This window comes from Amphiura filiformis, chromosome 14 (assembly GCF_039555335.1).
Source record: "Amphiura filiformis chromosome 14, Afil_fr2py, whole genome shotgun sequence".
Lineage (NCBI taxonomy): Eukaryota > Metazoa > Echinodermata > Ophiuroidea > Amphilepidida > Amphiuridae > Amphiura > Amphiura filiformis.
Window position 1 is genome coordinate 59370185 of NC_092641.1, and position 25105 is coordinate 59395289.

The following is a 25105-nucleotide window of genomic DNA, read 5'->3' on the forward strand; positions in this document are numbered from 1 at the left end:
GCAGATGATATCAGCATCAAGTTGACGTTGGTCCTAATCATGTAAGGGGCCGTTCACAAACACTTGTTAGGGGACCTGATGCAAAAAGAGGGCCCTGAAAATTTTTGACCCTCCTGAGTGGGGCCCTGAAAAAATGACCACAAATTTTCCTGGGAAATTAGGTTAATAAGTATACGCGTATATGCTTTTCTATGGGGTTAAAAATGGGGACCTGAACTTTTTGAGGTCTGTAAAGGCATCAGCCCCCCCCCCCAATAAGTGTTTGTGAACGGTCCCTAATGACAGAATATATGTTGGCCTTATTACTGACTTGTTGATTTAAAAAAGTATATAAAATTATTTAAGATGAAAATAATCTCGCGAATCCAACTGTGATGTCATATTTATGTAAAAATGCACAGTTATTTGAGAAAATCATACAAAAGCACAATTTTGGCCGAAATTTTTTTGACAACATATTAACTAAATATTTTTTTGGTGTGGGCCAATTTGTTTTTCCTATATTATTGATTTTCAGAAAAAAAAACCAGTTTGTTTTTTATGACCAACGCAGCGAGTAGGACAATTGGCATATTTAAGCGTTTCCGTACTGTTTTCCTAAGCCTTTTTAGAGCGTTTTATTTAAAAGGCGCCCCATGAATGTGTTCCAAAAATCGCTTGCCCCCCCCCCCCCTCGGCCTTGCCCCCACCCCCACATATTACCCTCACACAGGGCTCATAATTATTGCACAGCACCTTAATATCTAATATATTGTGTAATAATAATTCAATTTTTCCTGATATTAAAAATAACTTGGGTAGCTGCTGCATGAAGATAGCAAGTGTTTAGGGTTTCTGTAACACTTTTTAAACACGGCAAGGTGTTAAATTTTAATAGGACACCTAAACACCTGTTTGGGAGCTGACGGCATACTGGTAAAAATGGTCTTTTGGAGCTCATGCGAACCGGGCTGCGAACAATGGGGACTTTTGGAGCTGCAAACAGTCAAAATCAAGGGTCTTTCTTGGCTTTTTGGTTGAAAATCGTCTAAAAACCAGAAATATGAGGAAAGATCAATTTTGGGGTCTTTTAGAGATGAAATTATCAAAATCAAGGGTCTTTCGGAGCTTTATCTTGGTCAAATATAGGGAGTCTTTCGGAGCTGCGAAATCCAAGGGGGTCTTTCGGAGGGAGCATAGTATGGTCATTTGTGTTAAGATATCGCATCCGCCCAAATCCCCACCCTCCCTCCTAAGTTATACCTGCAATCAGTAATTGTTCGAACACTTTACTATGGGTACTTCAAATATGCCCCCATTCCCCCGATCAATGTTGTTGGTTGTTTTTTGGTCATGCACCCCTAGAAACATTGATTGGTGGGGCGAGGGAGGGTTGTAGTAGGCCCTAGTAGGAAATGGTTCAGACTTCACGTCAAAGAAAGCGAAATTTTAATTAAGTATATATATCAAGTAGGCCTATATCAAAAATACGGTCTCAAATAAGTCCAATTAAAGTAACAGTCCTACTTTGACACAAGTGTTCGAACTATTTATGTCCACTGCAGGATTGTGGGTTTTTATTACGAATTCACGACGCGTTGGTTTGATATTGAGCGCCATCTTCCAATTCGAGCAAAGTGTGTGGCAAACGCATTTTCAAAAGTAAGGGCGCTATTTTCACTTACCGATAAATCCAGTGAGTGGGCGAGTCTGCATACAACCTTGACACCAGCTTGTTAGCCGGTATAGGAATTCGCTCACCTGTGAAGCATGAAGTTACCGATTGAACAAGAATATAGCAAATAAATATTACAGTACAGCAAGTGTTTACCAAGGCAGAAAGGAAAGGTGAAAGGGCGAGAATAATACAAAACTAGCCACCTAGGACATCGGGATGCAATGAGCTATTTTTTGGAATAGAGCTTCAGAATAGGTATTCTTCTTTTCCAATTTTGGGTAAGTACGTACTTATTAATCATACATGTCATGCGTGTAGTATCATTCGGGAGCTAGTTACCGGGGCTAGTTACGTAATTTAGGGGATCATGTTTCGATTTCTGATGTTCGACAGGAAGTCCAAAATTTCAATAAAATTGAAATTATTTAAACCCTCATAGTCAGTATGAATGAATCAATGATAACAGCTTGTACGTATGTATACCACGTACCGGGACCGGGACCGGGACCGGGACCTGGGGCACTCAACTTTGGAGGTGACGCGTATGTAGGGCTGTTAAGATCCCCTTTTCAGCATCGCTGTCACCCAAAGACCCCATATTTTTTTACGAATACATGCTATGTCCATGCTCTGTCACCCGAAGACCCCTATTTTTCTATTTGATCTGTCACCCAAAGACCCTTACAAGTCCAATTTGAACAGCAACGTTCATTTATAATGGATTTTGTTACTTATTTTGAAAAAACAAGGAAATTTGAAGCCATTTAGAACTAGATACTCAATTTAGGCATGTTCTCACCCAATGACCCCATATTTTTCACATTTTGCTCTCACCGAATGCCAAAAAAAAAAAAGGTCATGTGCTCACCCAATGACCCCATATTTTTTTACATTTTGCTCTCACCGAATGCCCCTTAGTGCGAAAGTGCCAGCCCTACACCTATATCCATTTCATATTGAGTGGCCCGGCCCCGGGGACCGGGACATGCATGGATGATGTCGGATATTAAATGATGCAGATTCCTGGTGTCGTCGTTAACACTGTGGAAGATTAACTCACCCAGTTTTTACAGTGTAGACATATTTAAGGTGGTTCTACACCCCTCGATAAATTTGTGAATATTTTTGCATTTTTCTCAAAAAATAATAACACACTGGTAACAAAAGTTATATGTATATTTTAATTTAGGCGACTCAAGACAAGCGGTACGTTATTTACGATTAAAGAAAAGAGGTACCGCTAGAATGTACCTCATTTCGTAAGGGGCTGTGCAATAATTATAAGCCCCCGGGGGGGGGGTAAAATTTCCAAATGGCTCGCCAAAAATCGCCTGCCCCCCCTCGGTCCGCCAAAAATCGCTTGCCCCCACCCCCCTTTCTATCCCGCCAAAATTCTTTGCCCCCCCCTTGCACATGCCAAATTTTTGGGATCCCAATTTCCAAATCTTAAATGGTCTATATACAATATACAGCGAGCAGGAAAATTTGCATATTTAAGCGTTTCTGTAGCGTTTTACTAAGCCTTTTAACGCGTTTTATTTAAAAGGCGCCCCATGAATGTGTGCCAAAAATCGCTTGCCCCCCCCACTCGGCTTGCCAAAATTGCTAGCCCCCTTTTTTTTTGCTTGCCAAAAATGTCTTGCCCTCCCCCCATTTTACCCTCCCCAGGGCTCATAATTATTACACAGCCCCTAACATATAAAGAGCCATTACTGAGATTTCAGTGAAGTTGGCCTAATTAGATTCCTTGCCCCTATAATATATAACTTTTTTACCAGTGTGTAGTTATTTTTTGAGAAAGATGCAAAATTAGTCACAAAATTTATCAGGGGGTGTAGTACCACCTTATAAAGCCTACTTTATATATTATGCATGCTATACAAAACCCGGATGCAAAACTAGTCTTTCTAATTCCGATTACAGCGCATATGCAAAAAGCTATGTAAAAACAACAATACACTGCAAAAACAAGTTTAATAAAAATTCCTTTAAAAGGGAAAGCCAGCCTCAATGTAGAAGAGGTCTTGTAATTAGTTTTGGTCAATGTGAAAGGCATTTTAGGATCACGCTTACATCTACATGACAGTCCACCAAACCATCAACGATGAGAACATGCACACAGAAACAGCAGAAAACATTAATTCCTAATCTCATGTCAACTCTTTTAATTCATTACATGTACTCCAAATTGTTCTGGTCTGTTTGTTTTGTTGTTGTTGTTGTTGTTGTTGTCGTTGGTTTTTTTTGTCTTTTCAGCTTTTTACCCACGATATCTCAATTTCCAATTTTGTAATACCAGAACTTACGAACTCAATATCTTCGCTTAGGAATGTCCGATTTCACTGCTTTCGATATATACACTGCCGGTTTGAGTTAACTTACATGTACATTTTATTTTAAAATAACTTAATTAATTCGCAATGTATAGTTTAAGCCTACTATATTATAATAGATAGTGGCCAGCACATTTATAAAGGACTGGTTACTCACTACAATCTTCACTCTTAAACTGTGTTTTTCTGAATGTGCTGATCATGTTGATTGCTAGTCGGAAACTCCTGCGAAGCTATGGACATGATCTTACATACTCCATTCTATAACAGTCTGCCTAGTGCCTTGTGTGTTTTCTCTTCAATCATTTTGTTGAATGTAATTTTATGAATCAAATAGTTATGTGTCATTTTATTTATAATAAAGAAGTTATTAAATTAATAAAGTAAGACAATTTATTTATCTATAAGTGCATGTCAAATGGGGTACATTGTTCAATACTATATGCATAAATTATGCCCATATTATAGCTAGGCCCTAAAAACTTTATTTTGCATCGGATTTTTCCCGTTGAAAAGACAAAACTGATGTTTATGATAGCAACCATTTCATCAATAACATTTTGAGTCATTTTATCCATAAAACGACACAGGATATGATAGATAACTACTTTCACATCAATATGGTCCATATGATTACAGATTGTTGAGAATCTGTGATATGATCCGGGGATATGATGAAGATTTTGATTCTATAGATCTGTTATCAACATGATATCACGCTGTTCAGTGGTCAAGGAGTAAGGACCCCCGGTCAAGGACACTGATATGACATCATAGGTGATGTCAGATTTTCTTCTGCTGACCATATGATGCTATATATATTAACTATTATTGTTACATTTAGGCCTTTAAACTTTTAAAGTCATAATTAATTAGTTCAAACATAACTTTGGTAATACTCACTCGTTTTCGTTCGTTGAAACGGCAAAACATACTTACTTTTCCTAACAAATCGAATTAAAATATTTAAAAAAATTTAACCACAAAAAGTAAAAAAAAAAAATCATTCCAATACCACTAAAATATAATCTCTTGAGTAAACTGACCCCAAACCTGAAACAGGTACCAGCCCCGAATGGGCTGGCGAAAACTACTTTAGATCAATTACACTTTTTAACACCCCTTTGTCATCCGTTACAATTTTAACATAACACTTTTTATTTTAGCAATTTAACACTATAATTACATGTAAATGTTACATTTTAACACTCTTTATTTATACACTTGTTCACTATATATATTTGAATTTTTAACGTGTGTACAATGTGCACTTCACGTGCATGTTATATAATTTCAACACTTCTTTCAACTTTAAAAAATTCTGTTAAAATTAGTGAAGATGTGTTAAAAGGTGATACAATAATTTAACCAAAATATTCAATGTTTAATGGAAGCGTTTAATTGTGAACACGTTGCTGAGCAAGTGTAACGTGACTGTTAAAAATAAATGTTAATATTGTTAAAATTAGTGTTAAAATGGTAATGTTAAAATTTTAACAGAAACTGTGAAATCCTTGCCCTCCCCCGCCACTGACTTTATACATGCTACATTTTTAGGGAACCCAATTTGCATACCTTATACTTGGTGTAGATATTATAATGGCATGATTCTATTTGCTGATTAACGACATGCGATATAATTTCGCCCACGGTTTAAATACCATTAATTCCGAGTTCAAAGTGATCCTTATACACTTTACCTCCATTAAATTAAAGCATGGAGGTAACACACATGAACAAATATTTTACTATACTTAGTATGCATTAACCTTATATATTTGCTAAGTAATATTTAATCACCACTTACGCCTATTTTAAATTTCCATTAAAATTATCATTTTGTCTTCCATAAAAAATTATCATTTCATTGGTGTTTTATAACAGAGTAGCTAAATACCCTTATATATACTGCGCCAAAAAGCATCCTTATACACTTGGTAAAAAGATTCCAATATCAAAATTGAACCATATTTGGGTAAATATTTTTTAATAGATGCACTATCTAATCCTGTACATTATGACACCACATTGAATCCAATATGACTTCAAGAAGGAAGCAATTGAATAGACAAAGGTCCCGTCTTAAAAGTGACAAAACTGGCCTATACAAGGCGCAAAAAGATTCCAACAAGCGCAACAAAGAGACTACACAGTTTCTTCAATGAACCTATATTCAAAGCAATTTTTATATCAGTTTTTACTTCTCTGTACTTTCGTTTTATTTGTCAGTTCTTTTGTTTTCTTCCTTTTGTTTTAAATTAATGGCACGCATAAATTAGCCATTCACCAATCTCAAACTAGATGTCTAGTCCGTGGATTTTTGAATATAGGTCATGTTGTCACTTTTAAAACTGGACATTTGTCTAATCAAATGCTTGGAACCTTACTTCTTGAGGTCACATTGGATTCAATGGGGTGTCATAATCATGATAATGTGCCGGATTAGATAGTGCATCTATTAAACAAATAAAATTACCCAAATATGGTTTAGTTTTAAAATTTGGATTTTTATTCCAAGTGTAAGGATACTTATTTGGCACAGTAGGCTATACAGGCCCGTACGCAGGATTTTTTTTTGGGGGGGCTGATTTTGAAAAAGTGGACTTTTTTTTTTCCAAAGGGGGGGCGATTTTGTGAAAAGTGGACTTTTCCTCCAAATTTGGACCTTTTTGACCAAAAACCGTTAAAAATGATGATTTTTTTGCTCGCTACGCTCGCAAATTCTTAAATTTTGGGACTTTTTGCATACTTTTGCAAATTTGGGGAGGTGCGGTCGCACCCCCGCAACCCCCCCCTGCGTACGGGCCTGGGCTATGATATAAAGGCACTAGCACCAGCATACGCCAGCTAATGAGCAGTAATTCGCTACGGCTAATGAAAATTGATTGCAAGTTTCCCGTCATCCGCCCTCATTACCTTTTAATTATCTGAAAATTGAGATGGAACGCTTCGTCCAGCGAAAATACTCAGTCCCGCTTTCTCTTCGATGTTTCCCCGTAGTTTTTAAACAATGTTTTCAAATGTAACATTTTCCTTTTTGTTTTCCCTCCCAATATAGGCACCAGCAGTCTTCCAGTCCAATCATGGGAGGCGGCGGATCCAAGTTTCGATCCACCCGTGTGATTATCATCGGTGGTGGGTATGGTGGCGTGGCACTGGCTATGGCTTTGAGGGACAAATGTCAACTCACGATGATAGACCCAAAAGATCACTTCTTTCACAATATCGGTGCATTGAGAGCGTGTGTTGAGCCCGGTAAGTTGATGGTGATCATTTCTATAGCTTCGGCCATTTTGCCGTTATATGTCAGATTTTATGTCCAATAATTAATCATAATATATATACACGTAGAAGTGTCCACATTTCGGCACATACAGTTCCCCGGAGGCTTCTTTCTTGGTCAGTGTACTTCGGTTATATATATAAATGCGCTTTTATAAATGCGTACGTGACCAGATGGCCAGTGCCATATTTGCATTACGGTACGTCATTGAAAATCAATGATATGGCGACTTGTAGATGTCACGCGCGCATTTATAAAAGCGCATTTATATATACCCGACCGGGATACCCGAAGTATACTGTTGGTGGAAATGAGGGTACGGGTGCGGCAGATTCTTTTTCAGCCATTTTGGTTTCTTGATGGCCCTCAATCTCATGAAAATGTGGTTTAAGAAACCAAACCAAAATTGAGATCTCCCCTTGGGTATAAGTCTTGGACCCCCGGCAAATCACTAAGATTTGTGTCTTTTAAATTGTGTCAGTTAAGATATCATATTGAGTGTCATTGGATTGACTAAAGTCATTGTGATGCCTTCGTCACATTCATTGGTTGAATTTCAAGCGTGATAAGGAAACATTCCCCAACAGTGATAGAATGAGCACTTGTGTTCTTTGCTTGATTATTACTGTAGGATTTACGAAGAACATCTTCATTCCGTACGCACCATGTCTTGGCAAGGCATTCCTACAAGGCCGGGCAAAAAGTATCGACCTCAAAGGAAAGAAGGTCAAACTAGATGGAGGGCAATCTCTAGCCTATGATTACCTAGTACTAGCTACTGGATCTAGTGGACCATTTCCGGGCAAGCTGAGCAGGGTGCTACCGGTCACTGAATTGGAGTTGGCAACAGAAATGTATAGTCTCACCCTTGAAAAGGTAAATATGTAACGTAGGCTTTAGTTCCTTAGTACTTCAACAAATTTACATTACAAAAATCTATACTTTTTATGTCCGATATCTGATGGTAAATCCAGCGCAACAGATACAATTTTGGTTTTCCAACGAACAAAGTCTGTGTATGAACCAAGTTACACCAGGTCTAACATTAGACCTGGTCTAACTTTAAACTTGGTCTAACATTAGACCTGGTCTGACTATGGAGGTTAGAGGTAGGGAGGGATCATTTTACTCGTTTCATATTATAAATACTCCTTTTCTCTTTGCAAAGTCCAAAAGTTAAAACTCCAGCCATCTAATAAATTAAAGCTACATGTATAATTACCAGGCAAATCCAATGAAAAAGTAACTCACTACTTTAGCTTTTGCATTGCAATCACGTCTGACGGCTTGATCACAAGTCACTTGGTCCGCTGCTTTATCCGCGAAACGGCTTGTTGACATTTCTCGAAAGTGAGCAGCGGTGAGGATGTTTTTGTTTTGAGCAGTGGATCGTATACGTGATCGAGAGAAACGAAACCTTCGTCGCGGTTGATTGCTTTGGCCCCCTTTTTGCGAATAGGATTGCTTCCCTTATTATTCTGGTGAATGCGTTTGAGTTCCTGTCGTGATTTTCTTGAGCGATATGATCAGTAATGGCTGATTTGTGTTGTTCAGAAATTGATTTTGTTTTGTTTGCTCTTGTAAACTTCCTTTCCGCTATTGCTTCAGAGTCTTTCTTATGTTGTTTAAGCTTTGTCCCAAACTGTTTCCCCTTCTCCCCTATGTAGGACCTATCGCATCCTTTACACGCGGCAGGGCCGTTCCGACCATTAGGCCAGGTAAGGCGGTCGCCTAGGGCGGCAAACGCAGAGGGGCGCAAAAAAAAGACGAAAAAAGAAAAAACTGGAATGGAGAAAGAAAAGGGAAGAAAAAATGGGAGGAAAAATAAAACGGGGCGAGGTAGAGGCATGCTTTGATGGGACCGTGGGAGAGGCTTTGCCTAGGGCGGCAAAATCCCTAGGAACGGCCCTGACACGCGGGATATTATAGACACAGTCATTTGTCTGCTCCGTATGATAACATGCATATATTGGCCCAACGTTGATTTTCGAACGCCAATCTTGGCATCGACATTATTTTACTGCCCATATTGGGCCAATCTTGGCCATTATTGAACATATATCGGGCCACCATCGGACCAATATCGCCATGCATGTTGTCTGGCCTTCTTGTCCTTCGGGTGAACGCTTTTTAGCGTGTTGGGAGGCCGCATCGCTGTGGTGAGCGATGTTGTGCTTCATGAATATTCTTTGGAGACTCTCCGCCAAGCCTTTGGACGGAGTGTCGTGCTTTTTTTTCTGTCTTGCTTTCGGTTGTTTATCCTTCATTTGCTGTTTTACTCTGTTCAAAGACCATTTTGGATAGCCGCTCTGTTACCGCTGTTCTGATCTAAGTTTCCTCCTCTTTCTTGTCTTCTTCCTCTGTCACTATCCATCCTATCCATTAATGTCCGAATGACCCCAAATTTTTGGGTGTACGTAGTGCTGAGACTGGAAATTTAAATATTGGTCCGTGTGCGGGTTTTTTTTTTCGGTAAACCAGCAGCTTCGTGGACTTGTCTTCATTGCGGACGATTAATGTGTGGGATTTTATCCTGATCTTCCTCTTCGAAGGTGAACTTTATATTTCCAGTCGTATCAACTGAATATAGATGATCAGTTAGCTTTTGAGTGTTTACAATCAAGAGGCGCTGTGACAACCGCTTTCTTCTCTAGCCACTCCACGATCGCACCGACTGGGCTGCCCAGCCTCTGCTAAAAACAAAAACATCATCACTTCCGGAAAATGTCAACAAGCCGTTTCGCGGAAAAAGCAGTGAACCAAGTCACTTGTGATCAAGCCGTCAGACCTGATGGCAAAAGCTAAAGTAGTGAGTTACTTTTTCATTTTGTGCATACCAACCCAACAATTAGATCCCTAAGTAGGCTACCCCCTTTTCACCATTGGACATATGGAATGTTTTAGTCTGTCCATAGCAGAATTTACAGAAAGGCATCAAAAGACTTCCCGATGAACCAACCCCAAATTGGTGCACAGGCAAAGTATTAACGGTAATTGCATCCCACTCTCCCTAATATAATGTAGAGCAAAACATAGCAGCCCTGCAAGACCCTCCTTCAACATTGATTGATGTGGGTGGGGAGTCAGTGTGTCATACTTGTGTCTGCATCAATGGCAGGCTTGTGTACTTTGATGCGGAAAAATACACAAGTTTGCCAGCCATTTTGGCTTTTAGCTTTTTATGTTTTACAAAACTACATCACACGCACCATCGCACACACGCACATAACGTTAAAGAAACTATCAGAGTCATGGTATCTCATAGAATTACATTGTTTTACTCATCAGATCAAGTCTGCTGAGAACATAGTGATCATGGGTGGCGGAGCAGTCGGTGTAGAATTAGCGGGTGAAATAGCAACTGATTTTCCCAGCAAAAACATTACCTTAATTCATCCTCATAAAGGCTTGATAGATGGCAAACGATTTGGTGACAAATTCCGTAAAGAAGTCAAAGGTCAGCTGGACAAACTCAAAGTCAATGTTCTACTTGGTAAGTATTACGTTCGGCGCGTAACCAAAAGGTTGTCCCGAGAGGGTAAAAGCCCGATATGTGAAAACTTTGGCCCGGTTGGGAAACAGGGTAAACGAGGGATATTTTACCCGAAATACTATTCCCTCGTTACGCCCTGAATTGTATACACCAGCTCTATGCATAGCTAAATCCGCACGGAGCGGCCAGTTCATGCTGACTCCTCTGGAGCCTAGTCAGTTCCTTCCATATTTTGTGTACTGAGCATAAAAATGAAACAAAAAAGCGCAGTGATTTAGTGCGCTACGCTACGCACAGACACAATGCATAGACGTTGATCTTCAAGCCTCAGCACACTTTACAGGTTGTTGATGACCACTATTCCCCCGTAAAGAACAACACATGGACTTGCTACTAAGAAGCGTGCACACCCCGACATTCCACGATTGGCCTTCGCAGCCAGGATCAGCTCCCCGAGTTTCGTATGGATTACAATGAGACAATTAGCAGTAAGGAATTTCAAGCTAACTCAATTTTTACATGAGAGCGTAATAACCAGGGGTTCGAACCCACAACATCTCGCACCATAGTCGAACACCTTATTGATTGAGCTAACTTGACTGCTTAGCGTATCGTGTCATTTCTGGTTGGCTTTGGGCCTCTGTTTTATCCTCCTCCCAGTTTCCCATGGTTTCCGGCGGCGAGGGATCATTTGCGCTATAAATGACCAAACCACGGTTGCAATTTTTTGTGTGTGGGGGTGATTACTCGTGTGTTAGATGTAATTGTTTTGTTGCGGATTTATTTGGTATCAAACCTTTCCTGGTCACTTTCGGTGGTTAGTTAATCATTTTCAATAAGTTTTAGTGACCGGAATGCTGCAGTCATGTAACTAGGATAAATTCCATTGTGTAAGCTGCAATTCGGGTCAATAAGATCCACACCCCGCGACCGTAAACTGCTCCTAGTAAGGGAGGCAAATCCGATCCTGAACCAACTTCCCAAGTATAACCATGATAACGTCGCGGACCATCTAATGCCCCGCCCCATCAGCATGATCAGAGCTTGAGCTATAGCATTTGTGATAGCTATACGAAGCGGATTTTTCCCACAGAGACCTAAGCAGCATCTTCCGTTCCACGCCGCTGCAATAAACGTCGTCGAGAACTTGTAAGAGAACAAAGTTTCCAACAAAGCTAATCTAATCGCAGCTGAGAACCGAAGCTGGTAGCGGAGAGCCGAAAGTGGCTGCGGAGAGCCGGAAACTATATACCGGCATCTACACGGGAATTAGTAATAACTGCCATTCACTGTTAGGTCACGATGTGTTCTCGCCCAGCTTCCATAACAAGCTTGATTCAGACACTGAAACCGTTTAGGACATCAACGCAGACACGTGGTCTAACCAGGACATTGACGCGATCGTAAGGCTTTAATAGCAAGCCGACACAAATTCTTTCCTTGGTCAGTCCTTCCTAGATCCTATCAGAGTTGTAACGAGTCAAGTCATTTTCTGGTCAAGTCGAGTCCGTTCTTGAGTTACTCGAGTTACTGTACAATCTCTATGGGGAAATGTGAAAATCTGAGTCGAGTGAAACTCGAGTCATTTCATTTTGAAAAGTCGAGTCTCGACTCGTTACAAGTCTGGATTGCGTACAGCATGCACCCTAAATATGCTAAATATGCAAACCGTTAATCCAAATTTTGGCCCATGGAACCTAACTGAGCAGTACCGTATTGCACTGATCATTGTTTCTATTCTTATTTTGATTCCATTCCTTGTTCGTTTTTCCAAGGTGAAAGGGTGGTTAACATGGAAGAACTACCCAAAGATGGATTTGGAAAATGCAAAGTGAAAACCGATGCACGGAAAGCACTGGATGCCGATTTGGTGTTCGACTGTACCGGATTAAAAACCAATTCCAATGTTTACACAGACCAACTAGGTAGGTAGGAGTTATCATGCCTCTCCTCTTCACCACTCTTTCCGTCCAGCTTGCCTGTTGTCCAAAGAAATCAATACAAGAGTGCGTCTCTTTTTATTTTCAACCTCGGATCGGCGGTTAGAGGCTTAGAGCGACGAATGTTGTCAGTTCGAATCCGGTCATCAGATGCACTGTGGTGGGTTCATTTTGATTTTCATAAAGAACATGGCTAAATCTACTGTTAATCAATGTTTGACGCCATTTGTCCCATCGAAGTCGCCCTCTGGTAACGGCACATATTACTATTATGCGTAATATCATCTTTTAGGCTATAGCTCATTCTCTATTAGTCATAGACTGCCCCTGGCCTTTTGTCAAAATTGTCACGTGCTTACAAACAAAAACTGATGTCTTTGGAAAAAAGTTCAACCCAATGAAATAGATTGCCATTTTCTATGATTTTTTTTTCCAGACGACAAGATGGACAGCCAAGACCGTCTCCGGGTTAACAACTTCCTCCAGGTCGAAGGTCAAACTGATGTTTACGCTATCGGCGATTGTTGCAATGCAGATGCTGACCTTAACATGGCGCACAATGCTGGATTGCATGCAAATCTAGTAGCTATGAATATACAGTTAGGAGTGTCTGGTAAAAACTACAAGTCTTATAAACCAGGTAATATGCTCGTGCTTGTACCGGGGCTTGTACCAAGAAGTTATGGGCATACCTGGTATAAAAGCCCCAGACCATGTATTTTATATTGACCGTGTATAATTTCTTTGGGTAGTGTAGTAAAACCGGATACATGGAGAGAAATTGACCCCTCCCCCTACCATGCCCACTGTCTCTGAAAAAGCTTGTTTTATATACACACCATAAATTAGAGTATTATTTTACTTACAGCGCCGAAATGGATAATGGCGTCGGTACCGGTGCCCCGGGCCGGTGCCACAAGCCCCCGGATCCCCCTTTCGTTAAACCACTGTAACATTCATGCCCCGCGCACAGTTTTCTCAATCAGTCGGTACGCAGAACACTATGTCACGTCACGTGACGTAGGAGGGCGACTGAAAGTCCATTCAAAATATATACGGTTATAAATTACAATATACTAGGTTTTTAATGAAGCTAGGGGCGAGGACAGGGTGGACGAAGTCCAGGAGGCCAGATGGTTCAGGGCCCGAGCAAAACCAAAAGTGAGATAAAGTGAAATAAAGGAGATGTCAAATGGGCCCCCACTGGTCCTTGTCCATGGGCCCCGAGGCTCTTGCTGCGCCTGTCCATAACGCATTCTCTTTGTAAAGATTTCATGATTAGCCTAATTCATGTCAATCCAGTGCAACATTAAGAATATTGCATCCACCTTCCCTGGCTGTACTGACAACGCACACAGTGTAGGGCCTACATGTATTTCCTTCTAATTTCACAGGATTTGACACGAGTCGATACTCATTTATCTGATATTTTTCGTCTTATTTCAGGAGGCCCTCAGATGATTCTATCAATCGGCAGGGATCACGGAGTAACTCAAAATGGTAACCGAGTCCTCGGTATGAACAAACTAAAAAGCCACGAACTTTTTGTTGACAAGTATTGGAAGCTTATGAAGCAAGTACCACCGGCAAAGAAACAAGGAGGGGCACCAAAAAGGGCAAAGACTATCGCTGGTAGACCAGAGGCTCAGCAGCCGAAAAATATTTCGCGGTCGAAATCAATGCCGCCATCATCAGGGAATCCAAATGGACAAGGAAAGCAGACGACGCCGTCTGCTGGTGGCGGCGCTAAGGGTACTAAAGCAGCGCCACCAAGTAATAAGAAACAGCCAGCATCTGCTGGTCAGAAAGGAAAGAAGAAGTGAAAAATGTCAAATAATGCAGTAATAGTAGTATAATAATAAAATAATATATTATAATTGCGAGGATTAACGGTTAAATAATATTCGTTTGTGTTCTGCTGGCTGGCACGGCAGATCAGAATGCACGTAATTAAGTTAAAAAGGGGATGAGGCCGCAAACCGGCTGATCCACTTAAAGCCATATTAGGCTATAACATTTTCAAACAAAATAGATTAGCATTTCTTTGCCATAAAATGTTAGCTTTTACTGTCAGATATATCCCCTTTTATTTTTGAGCCGAACAACTACGGCAAAGCAAAGAAAATTGGAGTACTACCAGCGCACATGTCACCAATACGTACCACTCCTTCGGTCATGTTGTGGTACGACCCTTTGTTGTGTATATCACCGTCCCGCACGCCGTGACGTACTGTGTGTTATGAACATCGTGTATGCGTTCGACTAATAATTCCATCGTAATAATAAAGCGCTGAATCAGCCATTTATTCAAAATCACGGATTTTGACAAAACTACAACACTTTGAATCTTGATTTTTGCAGGGTATATTGGTTTAATAAAGTACAATTTAATCGTGTAAAAAAGGAATTTTAAAAATTCAGTGAGGGCGTCTTCCTCAGCAAATGTTATAATATGGCTTTAAGTTAAAAAGGGGATGAGGCCGCAAACCGACTGATCCACTTAATGTCGTATCGTTTAGATTTGAAGATTACAGGGTTGTCAAATTCTGATCCTTTATTTTTTGGAACAGCATTATTATTTGTGTATAAGCCTAATGTAATTTAAATAATAATAACAATGTTTATCAAATAAGTAATTCAATGCATCACGTATCGTACTATCGTAGGTTATAAGTTCTATGACACGATTTAATCCATTTACGCCAAATTGGCTCCTTATTTTCATTTTTGCCAACTTCAGTCTGGTTCGATGCGATCGTGTCACATAATATCACCAATAGTAGCAAATAGAAATAAACTAATAATACTATAGGGGTGCAATAATTATGAGCCGGGGGTAAATGTTCAAATGGCGTGCCAAAAATTGCTTGCCCCCTCTCGGCTTGCCAAAATATTGCTTGCCCCCCCCCCTCGGCCTGCCAAAATATCTTTGCCCCCCCCCCCCCTTGCATATGCCACATTTTTGGGTTTCCAATTTGCCAACCTTAAGGGTACACGATGTATTGTTAGTCGAAGCAGCCAAATTTTCATTATCTTTGATGTTTTGCAGAAGTTCATTCTACAGATCATTATACTTTGAAAACTTGCTTGATTTATTGTTGTTAATGAGTTACATAGGCCTATACGTTTTACAAACGTGTTGTTGTTTCAGCCCTGTTCACAACATAGGACCTACAAAAAGTATATCTGTGATATCTGAATTCTTCTACACACTCGCTATGAAATGATCAATGAAATTTTGCCAAACTCACTACCATTCGTAAGCTGCTGCCAAATCGCAACAGTTTCAAAAAGTTGCTAACCTTAAATGGTCTAGACATATGAGCAGGACATTTTACATAATTATAGAACGTTTCTAAAGCCTTTTAGAGCGTGTTATTTAAAAGGTGCCTGTGAAGGTGTGCCAATAATTGCTTGCCCCCTCTCGGCCTGCCAAAAATTGCTTGGCCTCTTCCTCTCGGCCTGCCAAAAAAATCTTAGCCCAATTTTACCCCGGTTCATAATTATTGCACAGCCCCTAACAATAAAATCACAGCAAACACAAAAATGTTTTTAAAGCCTACAAACGTGCCTTAATTTTGGTCAAAACGTTTTAATAACATACCGAGTTGACTCAAAGACCATAAAAGCGTTTTGATAACGTTTTAATACCGAGTTGACTCAAAGACCATAAAAGCGTTTTTATAACGTTTTAATACCGAGTTGACTCAAAGACCATAAAAGCGTTTTTATAACATTTTAATACCGAGTTGACTCAAAGACCATAAAAGCGTTTTTATAACATTTTAATACCGAGTTGACTCAAAGACCATAAAAGCGTTTTTATAACATTTTAATACCGAGTTGACTCAAAGACCATAAAAACGTTTTTATAACATTTTAATACCGAGTTGACTCAAAGACCATAAAGGCGTTTTTATAACATTTTAATACCGAGTTGACTCAAAGACCATAAAAGCGTTTTTATAACATTTTAATACCGAGTTGACTCAAAGACCATAAAAGCGTTTTGATAACATTTTAATACCGAGTTGACTCAAAGACCATAAAAGCGTTTTGATAACATTTTAATACCGAGTTGACTCAAAGACCATAAAAGCGTTTTGATAACATTTTAATACCGAGTTGACTCAAAGACCATAAAAGCGTTTTGATAACATTTTAATACCGAGTTGACTCAAAGACCATAAAAGCGTTTTGATAACATTTTAATACCGAGTTGACTCAAAGACCATAAAAGCGTTTTGATAACATTTTAATACCGAGTTGACTCACAGACCATAAAAGCGTTTTGATAACATTTTAATACCGAGTTGACTCAAAGACCATAAAAGCGTTTTGATAACATTTTAATACCGAGTTGACTCAAAGACCATAAAAGCGTTTTGATAACATTTTAATACCGAGTTGACTCAAAGACCATAAAAGCGTTTTGATAACATTTTAATACCGAGTTGACTCAAAGACAAAGCGTTTTTATAACATTTTAATACCGAGTTGGTTGACTCAAAGACCATAAAAGCGTTTTTATAACATTTTAATACCGAGTTGACTCAAAGACAATAAAAGCGTTTTATAACATTTTAATACGAGTTGACTCAAGACCATAAAAGCGTTTTTATAACATTTTAATACCGAGTTGACTCAAAGACCATAAAAGCGTTTTTATAACATTTTAATACCGAGTTGACTCAAAGACCATAAAAGCGTTTTTATTTTAAACCGAGTTTAAAGACCATAAAAGCGTTTTTATAAACACTAACAACATTTTAGAATTTGTTGAAAAATGTTATTGAAAATATTGTTTAGTAACATTTTTACAAAATATCTTATATTATAATATCAATATGATATAATATCACTTTGCAATACTTTTAAAATAAGATTATCTGATTATTTTGCACCAAGTTTTCACAAATGTTTTCCAATGTTAATAGAACGTTTTTTATACTTTTGTATAAACGTAATAACCTTGCTAGGGTAACCATGGTAACATACACGTTTTGATAACACCTTTTAGGACAAAAGAGTTGAAAACATCAAACGTGGAAACAGCAAATGACATGTAATAAAGTGTATTTTAACTTAATAAAATTCCCTTTAAAAGGGAAAGCCAGCCTCAATGTAGAAGAGGTCTTAATTAGTTTTTGGTCAATGTGAAAGGCATTTTAGGATCACGCTTAGTACATGACAGTCCACCAAACCATCAACGATGAGAACATGCACACTGAAACAGCAGAAAACATTAATTCCTAATCTCATGTCAACTGACTTCATTACATGACAAAATTGTTCTGGTCTTTTGTTTTGTTGTTGTTGTTGTTGTTGTTGTCGTTGGGTTTTTTTGTCTTTTCAGCTTTTTACCCACGATATCTCAATTTCCAATTTTGTAATACCAGAACTCAATATCTTCGCTTAGGAATGTCCGATTTCACTGCTTTCGATATATACACTGCCGGTTTGAGTTAACTTACATGTACATTTTATTTTAAAATAACTTAATTAATTCGCAATGTATAGTTTAAGCCTACTATATTATAATAGATAGTGGCCAGCACATTTATAAAGGACTGGTTACTCACTACAATCTTCACTCTTAAACTGTGTTTTTCTGAATGTGCTGATCATGTTGATTACTAGTCGGAAACTCCTGCGAAGCTATGGACATGGCATCTTACATACCCATTCTATAACAGTCTGCCTAGTGCCTTGTAACATTTTTCAATCATTTTGTTGAATGTAATTTTATGAATCAAATAGTTATGTGTTTTTATTTATAATAAAGAAGTTATTAAATTAATAAAGTAAGACAATTTATTTATCTATAAGTGCATGTCAAATGGGGTACATTTTCAATACTATATGCATAAATTATGCCCATATTATAGCTAGGCCCTAAAAACTTTATTTTGCATCGGATTTTTCCCGTTGAAAAGACAAAACTGATGTTTATGATAGCAACCATTTCATCAATAACATTTAGAGTCATTTTATCCATAAAACGACACAGGATATGATAGATAACTACTTTCACATCAATATGATATATGATCACAGATTGTTGAGAATCTGTGATATGATCTTATGATGAAGATTTTGATTCTATAGATCTATCAACATGATATCACGCTGTTCAATCGTCAGCAGAAGAAAATCTGACATCATTGGTGATGTCAGATTTTCTTCTGCTGACCATATGATGCTATATATAACGTTTTGTTATTTAGGCCTTTAAACTTTTAAAGTCATAAACGTAATTCAAACATAACTTAGGTAATACTCACTCGTTTTCGTTCGTTGAAACGGCAAAACATACTTACTTTTCCTAACAAATCGAATTAAAATATTTAAAAAAAAACACAAAAAAAAAAAAAAAAAATCATTCCAATACCACTAAAATATAATTTTGAAAACTGACCCCAAACCTGAAAAGGTAGCCCCGAATGGGCTGGCGAAAAGAGCATCCAATGTCGACTGTTATCATGGTTATGTCTGTTGGGTTTCCAGAGCGTAATAATCTGCCCGAGGACCATCTGTTATGAAATGACTTCTAAGTTATGTCTCAGAGCAGAAAGTTATAGAGCCTAAAGACACCCAACCACGTTTTGTCACTTGGTGTGTTCAAATCAGTTTCCTTAATAGTATTTAGCTGCATGTGCCAAATGTCATTTCCATAGCTGGTTTGAAATGATTCCAATTACCCTTATTGGCTCCTACAGTTTCTGCATAAATATCTTTTGGATATATTCTTAAGGAGAACGTTCAATTTGATTACAATTTTGATCTGGTCTTAACCACAGACCGTAGAAACCCCATCTTTTTTCCCAATTAAAAGCCAATGGGGTTCTTTGTAGAACCAAAAAAAGTTCTGTAGCCAAGAAAAAGGTTCGTTGTAGAACCTTAAGCTTGAAGAACCTTTAAGGAACCTTAAAGAAAGAATCCACAAAAAGGTTTAAGTAGAACAGAAAAAAAAATGTTCTTTATCCAAGAAAATGATATTTTAGTACCAAAAGGGTTAATACTACTTTTTACTTTTCTTAACTTTGTCATGAATCCCTGAATGAATGAATTAGAATGTTGGGGAGAGTGTGGCGCGATGGTTAGGGTACTTGCCTTTAGTGCATGAGGTCCCGTGTTCAATTCCCGGCGGTGGCGATTTGCTGGGATATTGACTTGGAAAAAAGTCTGAAATTAATTGGCAACTTCTGTAGAATAAATTCAGACTTCCGCTATCCCCATGGTTCATTTAGAATTGGGTAAATGAATCATGAAAGTACTCCGTCCTTCGGAGGGGACGTTAAGCCGTCGGTCCCGTGTGCAGAGAGCCATACCTGTAGCCTACATGTATTTCGCAGCCAGTTTCGAAAAGAGTAGGGTGTTAACCCCTGACTGTTCCAAACCCGTCCCGGTGTTCAAATGGACCCCAATGGAAATAAGCTTCAATAGAGGCTTTCTTGGATTATCCAGGGTTATCAGAACCCGAACAAATCAAATCAAATCAAAATGTCCCTAGACTTATTTAAATCTTTAAGGTTCTTTATAGAACTTTTTAAGATTCTTTTTAGAACCTTATTACTGCTAAGGGTTCTGCATACAGGACAAAAAGGTTCTAAGTTTAACCTTTTTTTCTAAGAGTGTAGACTCTCTTCTAATTCTTTAAACATAAATGACAGTTTGCAAAAACATCAGACTAGACAGAGTAAAAAAATAAATGACTGAACAAAGTGTATATTTTTCTCAATGCGAAATCGACTTTCTCTGCTGTTCAGCGTGTATGTTATATTGGATTCGATGAGCTTCGATGATCAGTCTTTCACGGCTCGATTTCAATTCCATCTTGTTAGGTAGGGCCTATCACTGTTGATCAATTCAATGATCGTCTCCAACGAATTCAAAAATGTGCAGCCCCATATATTCCCGGGGTCATATTATCAAAAAAGTATGAAAATGTCCACTTTTTGCGGCAATTATACGCCGCAAAATTGGTTGATTCCGCCCTCCCCCCGAAATTCACCTTCCCCATGCCCCCCCCCCTCCTCCCGACAAAACATTTGTGGCGCGGCCACTGATTACGGTCGACAGCATGGGATGGAATGTAATTCCTGAGACCAATTTAGTTTAGTTTGGTCAAGTGCCTCTACTAATATTTTCGCACACTGTAAAAAATATTTTACTCAACACTGAGTAAAAAGGTCACAGCTCAACAGTTGAGTAAAAAAAATGTTCAACTTTGAGCTCATTATAGTTCACAACTCAACTGTTGAGTATAAAATTACTCAACATTGAGTAGTTTTTTACTCATTTGTTGAGTTGTGACCTAGTATTATGAGCTCAATTTTGAGTAATTTTTTACTCAACTGTTGAGCTGTGACCTTTTTTTTTACTCAGTATTGAGTAAAATATTTTTACAGTGTGCGAAAATGGAAAAATATTGACGTTGTATTGTGATCCTCGAAATAGCAAATTTAGGATACAGTTGTCTCAACTTCGAGAAACATCAGTGTATTTCAGTATTGGTAATAGAAGCACAAATTTTCAAAAGGAAATAGTATCCGTGCCACCAGAAATTTCTATTGTGAGAGCCACGTTTATATGTTCATTGTTAAATTCTACAGGTTCATTGTTAAGTCTTCTCAGACGGCGACCCATTCTTATTTATTTTGGGGTGATTCAATAATAACTGTACTCCGGGTGAAAATTAGTGTGGGGTGGGGGGGGCCAAGATTTTTTGGCAGACCAAAGGAGGGGCAACCCGGGGGGGGGGCAACTAACTTTTGGCAGTCCAAAAGGTGGGGGAATCGATTTTTGGCATGTATGTGTGACACTGTTTTGATATGGCGCCCGAGAAAAACGTTATGAAAACGTTCAAATAGGCCTTCATGTATATGCATAAGGCCCCGTGCCACATGGGAATACGCGGTAAATCGCACATTATTTTTGATTTTCAGCTTTCTTAGCAGATATTTTGGCGATTTTAGGTGATTGATCAAAATTTGAAACAAATTTGTAAACTTACCTCAATTTGCTGTGGTTTATCAAAATTTAGCACGATTCATATAGTGATCGGTCACAATTTAACATAATATTTTGGGCAATTTACTGTGATTGCCAGCCATTTTGTATTTTTTAAGCTATCTTAGCAGATTGTTTGGCGATTTTTCGGTGCTAGGCGTTTGGTCAAAATTTAAAACAATTTTGTAAAATTTACCTCAATTTGCTGTGATTTATCAAAATTTAACACTATTCTTTAATTTAGCATAATTTTCGTTCCTTGCGCAGTGATCATTACCATGGTTACTCGTTGTCAACTCTCAACAAGGAAATGACAGATCCATGACTGTTTGTAAACAAACGCACGTGTTAATTGCTGCAGGGAATTTCCCATTGAGTCATAAAATCTGTCGGAAATCAGCCTTAATAAATGTTCTGTTTATTATTAGTCCCAGATGTGAACAGTCACATACTGCACATTGACTTTTCTACAGTCTGTATATAATGTGATGAAGATTCCGAGCAAACATTTGTGACTTCAAACAGTTAATCGTCGTCATCGTATATCGCAATTTGCAAATCATTTGGGTAACAGTTGTAAAAACTCTCAAAAATGTGGACTTTTGGAATATAGGTCCATTTTTTGGGGTGGGGGGTGGGGATATATCGATTGGTTCACTTTTAGATTCTCAGCGTCATCTCCCTAACACTTCAATGATATACGAAAAAATACGAAAACAGAAACTGAAAAGATAAAAAAACCAGGTACAAATAGGCCTAAAGTTCGAGCACCATCACGAAGTCCGGGGTTCTCCGTGGTTGAAGGTATAGCCTACGGGCATGTGCCACCGTTTTGCGGTTAGCGATTTTGGTATATCGATGGGTGGGTTTTCGGTGGAGACCAATGCGCCAATTTGGGCGCATATTGGCAAAGGTGTCCTTAAAAGTGCCCGATTAGGTCAAATTTGGGTGCCTTTTGGGTTTTTTTTGTGAAAATTGGCATACTAATGAGTAGTAAAAACATCAAAAAGTAGGTATAGAGAAAGTCGGCATGAATTCTGCGTGGCACATCCCCGTTCAAATTTTTCGACCCCCGGCCCCAAAGTTTTATAATATATCCTACCAATAAGTGATTTATCTGTTTACAAGTGCTAATCTTTCTTCCGCAGCTTTCCAAGAACACCTAACTTCAAAGGAAATTGTAGCACGAGGGTCCGGGACGAGGGTCATTCAAAAAGTTCTACCTTCGTCGTCGCAACTCTGTTATCTTACGTGCCAGGTTATTAAAATTGCCCATCTTATACTCTTAAATCTTGGCTACAAAATAAAAGTTATTTGATGCAAATGTGATTTTTGGTTGTTAAGATGTGTTGGTTATAGCAAAATATACAGATTTGGTACGTCGGAAACGGTCTGAAAATAAAGGCTAATTTCGATTTAAAAGGTTGCCCACACCTATGTGGAAATCATTAGGCCTACAACTATCTAACGTGTCTTTTGCACAACAAAACCGAATGCATGTTCAGAATATCCTTCTTTGACTTCGATCGGGTGAGCACATGTTGGTTCAAGTCGTATTAATCATGTTAATTGGTTCGTAAGTTAAAATCTGATAAGTCGTATAGCGGGCTGTGCATTATGACGTATCATATACCGAAAATATGGCGGACTACTCAAATGCATTCAACAAAAGTATGATTGCAATCGTCTTACACACATAACAAACTATATGCTTGTTAAATCGTTAAGTTCAGTTTTTAATCGTTTCCGACGTGCCGTATTTAGGGCCTATAACCAAAAATCTCATTTCATCAAATAACTTGTATTTTGTATAGCCTAGATTTAAGAGTATAATAATGGGTAATTTCAATATCCTGGCACGTACGATAACAGAAATGTGATGATGGAGGTAGCACTTTTGAATGACCCTCGTACATGTATCACGTGCACCACCATTAACACCAGAAATGTCTTATTTCACAACTTCATTTAATCATACTCAGACGGCGACCTAAAGAAATAACGGTCTTATAAGTTCTATACTCACGCAGTCTGCCAGCCTGAAGTTGTCAAGATTTACAGCTATTTACTTCTCGTAGCGTAGTGTTATTCATTATTTGACTAATTTATCAGAGATTTAAAGAATTGTATAAATATTCATCTTGGTTTTTGAGCCGGTGTAATACTTTCGGCGCTAGTAAAGTTGAACAGGATCTGTGATCAGAACATGATGCATTTGAAGATCAATTTTGCTTTACTGCTCTGCTTCCTGTTTTTCCTGGCATTTTTTTCCGTGGATGCCAACACTATCATCAAAAGACAAGGTAAGAATTGGTTATTATTTTATTCGTGGCGATGAATGTGTACTTGGTGTATCAACGTATCGCTGTTTTGACAAACTGTCGTATGACGATTTTTGGGCAAAATGAGTTATTCTGTCAAAATCTATGAATGAAACTCTATATAATTATTTGATTTATTTAAGTTTTGAAACCTAAATGTTATTAGCTAATGAGATATGGCACTAATTAGTGTGATACGACATGGTTTTTATGTACCGCCTGCATGAAAATTTCATTCTGTGTTTTGACATACAGTCGTATCATGATACGTCCGCGGCGCGTCGCCAGTGTAACTGCAGTTGTCTATTGTTTTGACATACTGTCGTATCACATGACATATCATTATTAATACACAGGTTGTCAAACTGCATGTTTTGGCATACTGTCGTATGAGTTTGCAGATTAATTACTTCTAATTAGTGAATGAATAAAAAGTTTGTATTATCATGAGAACAAAAACATATTATAGATTATATTCTTTGATAATAATAAACATTTGTACAGGGTGAGTCAAAAAAAAGTGCAATACAGCAAAGAATCGATATTTATGTAAGAACCACGTTGAACTTTCCAATTATTGAAAGTTTATATAAATGCCACACTCAATACGCACCCGTTGTGAAAAAATGAAGTCAATCACATCTACCGTTTAATGTTATGAGTTCTTTAGCTACGATACCCAATTTCATTATTTGTCCACGAGGTACCATGCATGTATTTTGAATGAGAGCACACAATGCACGATAAGGCACCAGCTCTGAAACTGACTTTAACTTAAATAAGGTTGATTTTTGCGTTATTTCAAATTCTTTTTCTGTTAAAACAAACAAACTAACATTACTTTAAGTCCTTCATACCTGACTCGACTTCAACCCAATATGTCAAACTTACTGGATATTTTATAATTCACTCGTACTTCAATTTGTGCGCATTTCATTTCGACATTTAAAAAAAACCGCCTACAAATGTGTATGTTTTTGATAGAGAATAAACATCTTTAAAGTAAAGGTAAAATGAAAAATAACAACAAGTAATGTTTCTTTTCCTTAAACAAGATCAAGGAAAA

At 38.3% G+C, this 25105-nt stretch overlaps 1 protein-coding gene across 1 annotated transcript; it reads left to right on the plus strand.

Moving 5' to 3' along the window:
* The first annotated feature begins 1706 nt into the window (after window positions 1–1706).
* LOC140170374 (ferroptosis suppressor protein 1-like) lies at window positions 1707–17185 on the plus strand. The gene is made up of 7 exons (XM_072193745.1): window positions 1707–1935; window positions 7049–7245; window positions 7905–8149; window positions 10562–10766; window positions 12542–12691; window positions 13143–13346; window positions 14153–17185. Exons 2-7 carry the CDS (start codon window positions 7074–7076, stop codon window positions 14527–14529), a joined length of 1353 nt encoding a protein of 450 aa, XP_072049846.1. The 5' UTR covers window positions 1707–1935; window positions 7049–7073; the 3' UTR covers window positions 14530–17185.
* The last annotated feature ends 7920 nt before the right edge of the window (window positions 17186–25105 follow it).

Bases quoted from the DNA above. Each gene is read 5' to 3' on its own strand.
- LOC140170374 (XM_072193745.1), top strand. From the start codon at position 7,074: ATGGGAGGCGGCGGATCCAAGTTTCGATCCACCCGTGTGATTATCATC. The intron at 10,767-12,541 runs GTAAGTATTACG...CGTTTTTCCAAG, and splicing joins CAAAGTCAATGTTCTACTTG to GTGAAAGGGTGGTTAACATG. The intron at 12,692-13,142 runs GTAGGTAGGAGT...TTTTTTTTCCAG, and splicing joins TGTTTACACAGACCAACTAG to ACGACAAGATGGACAGCCAA.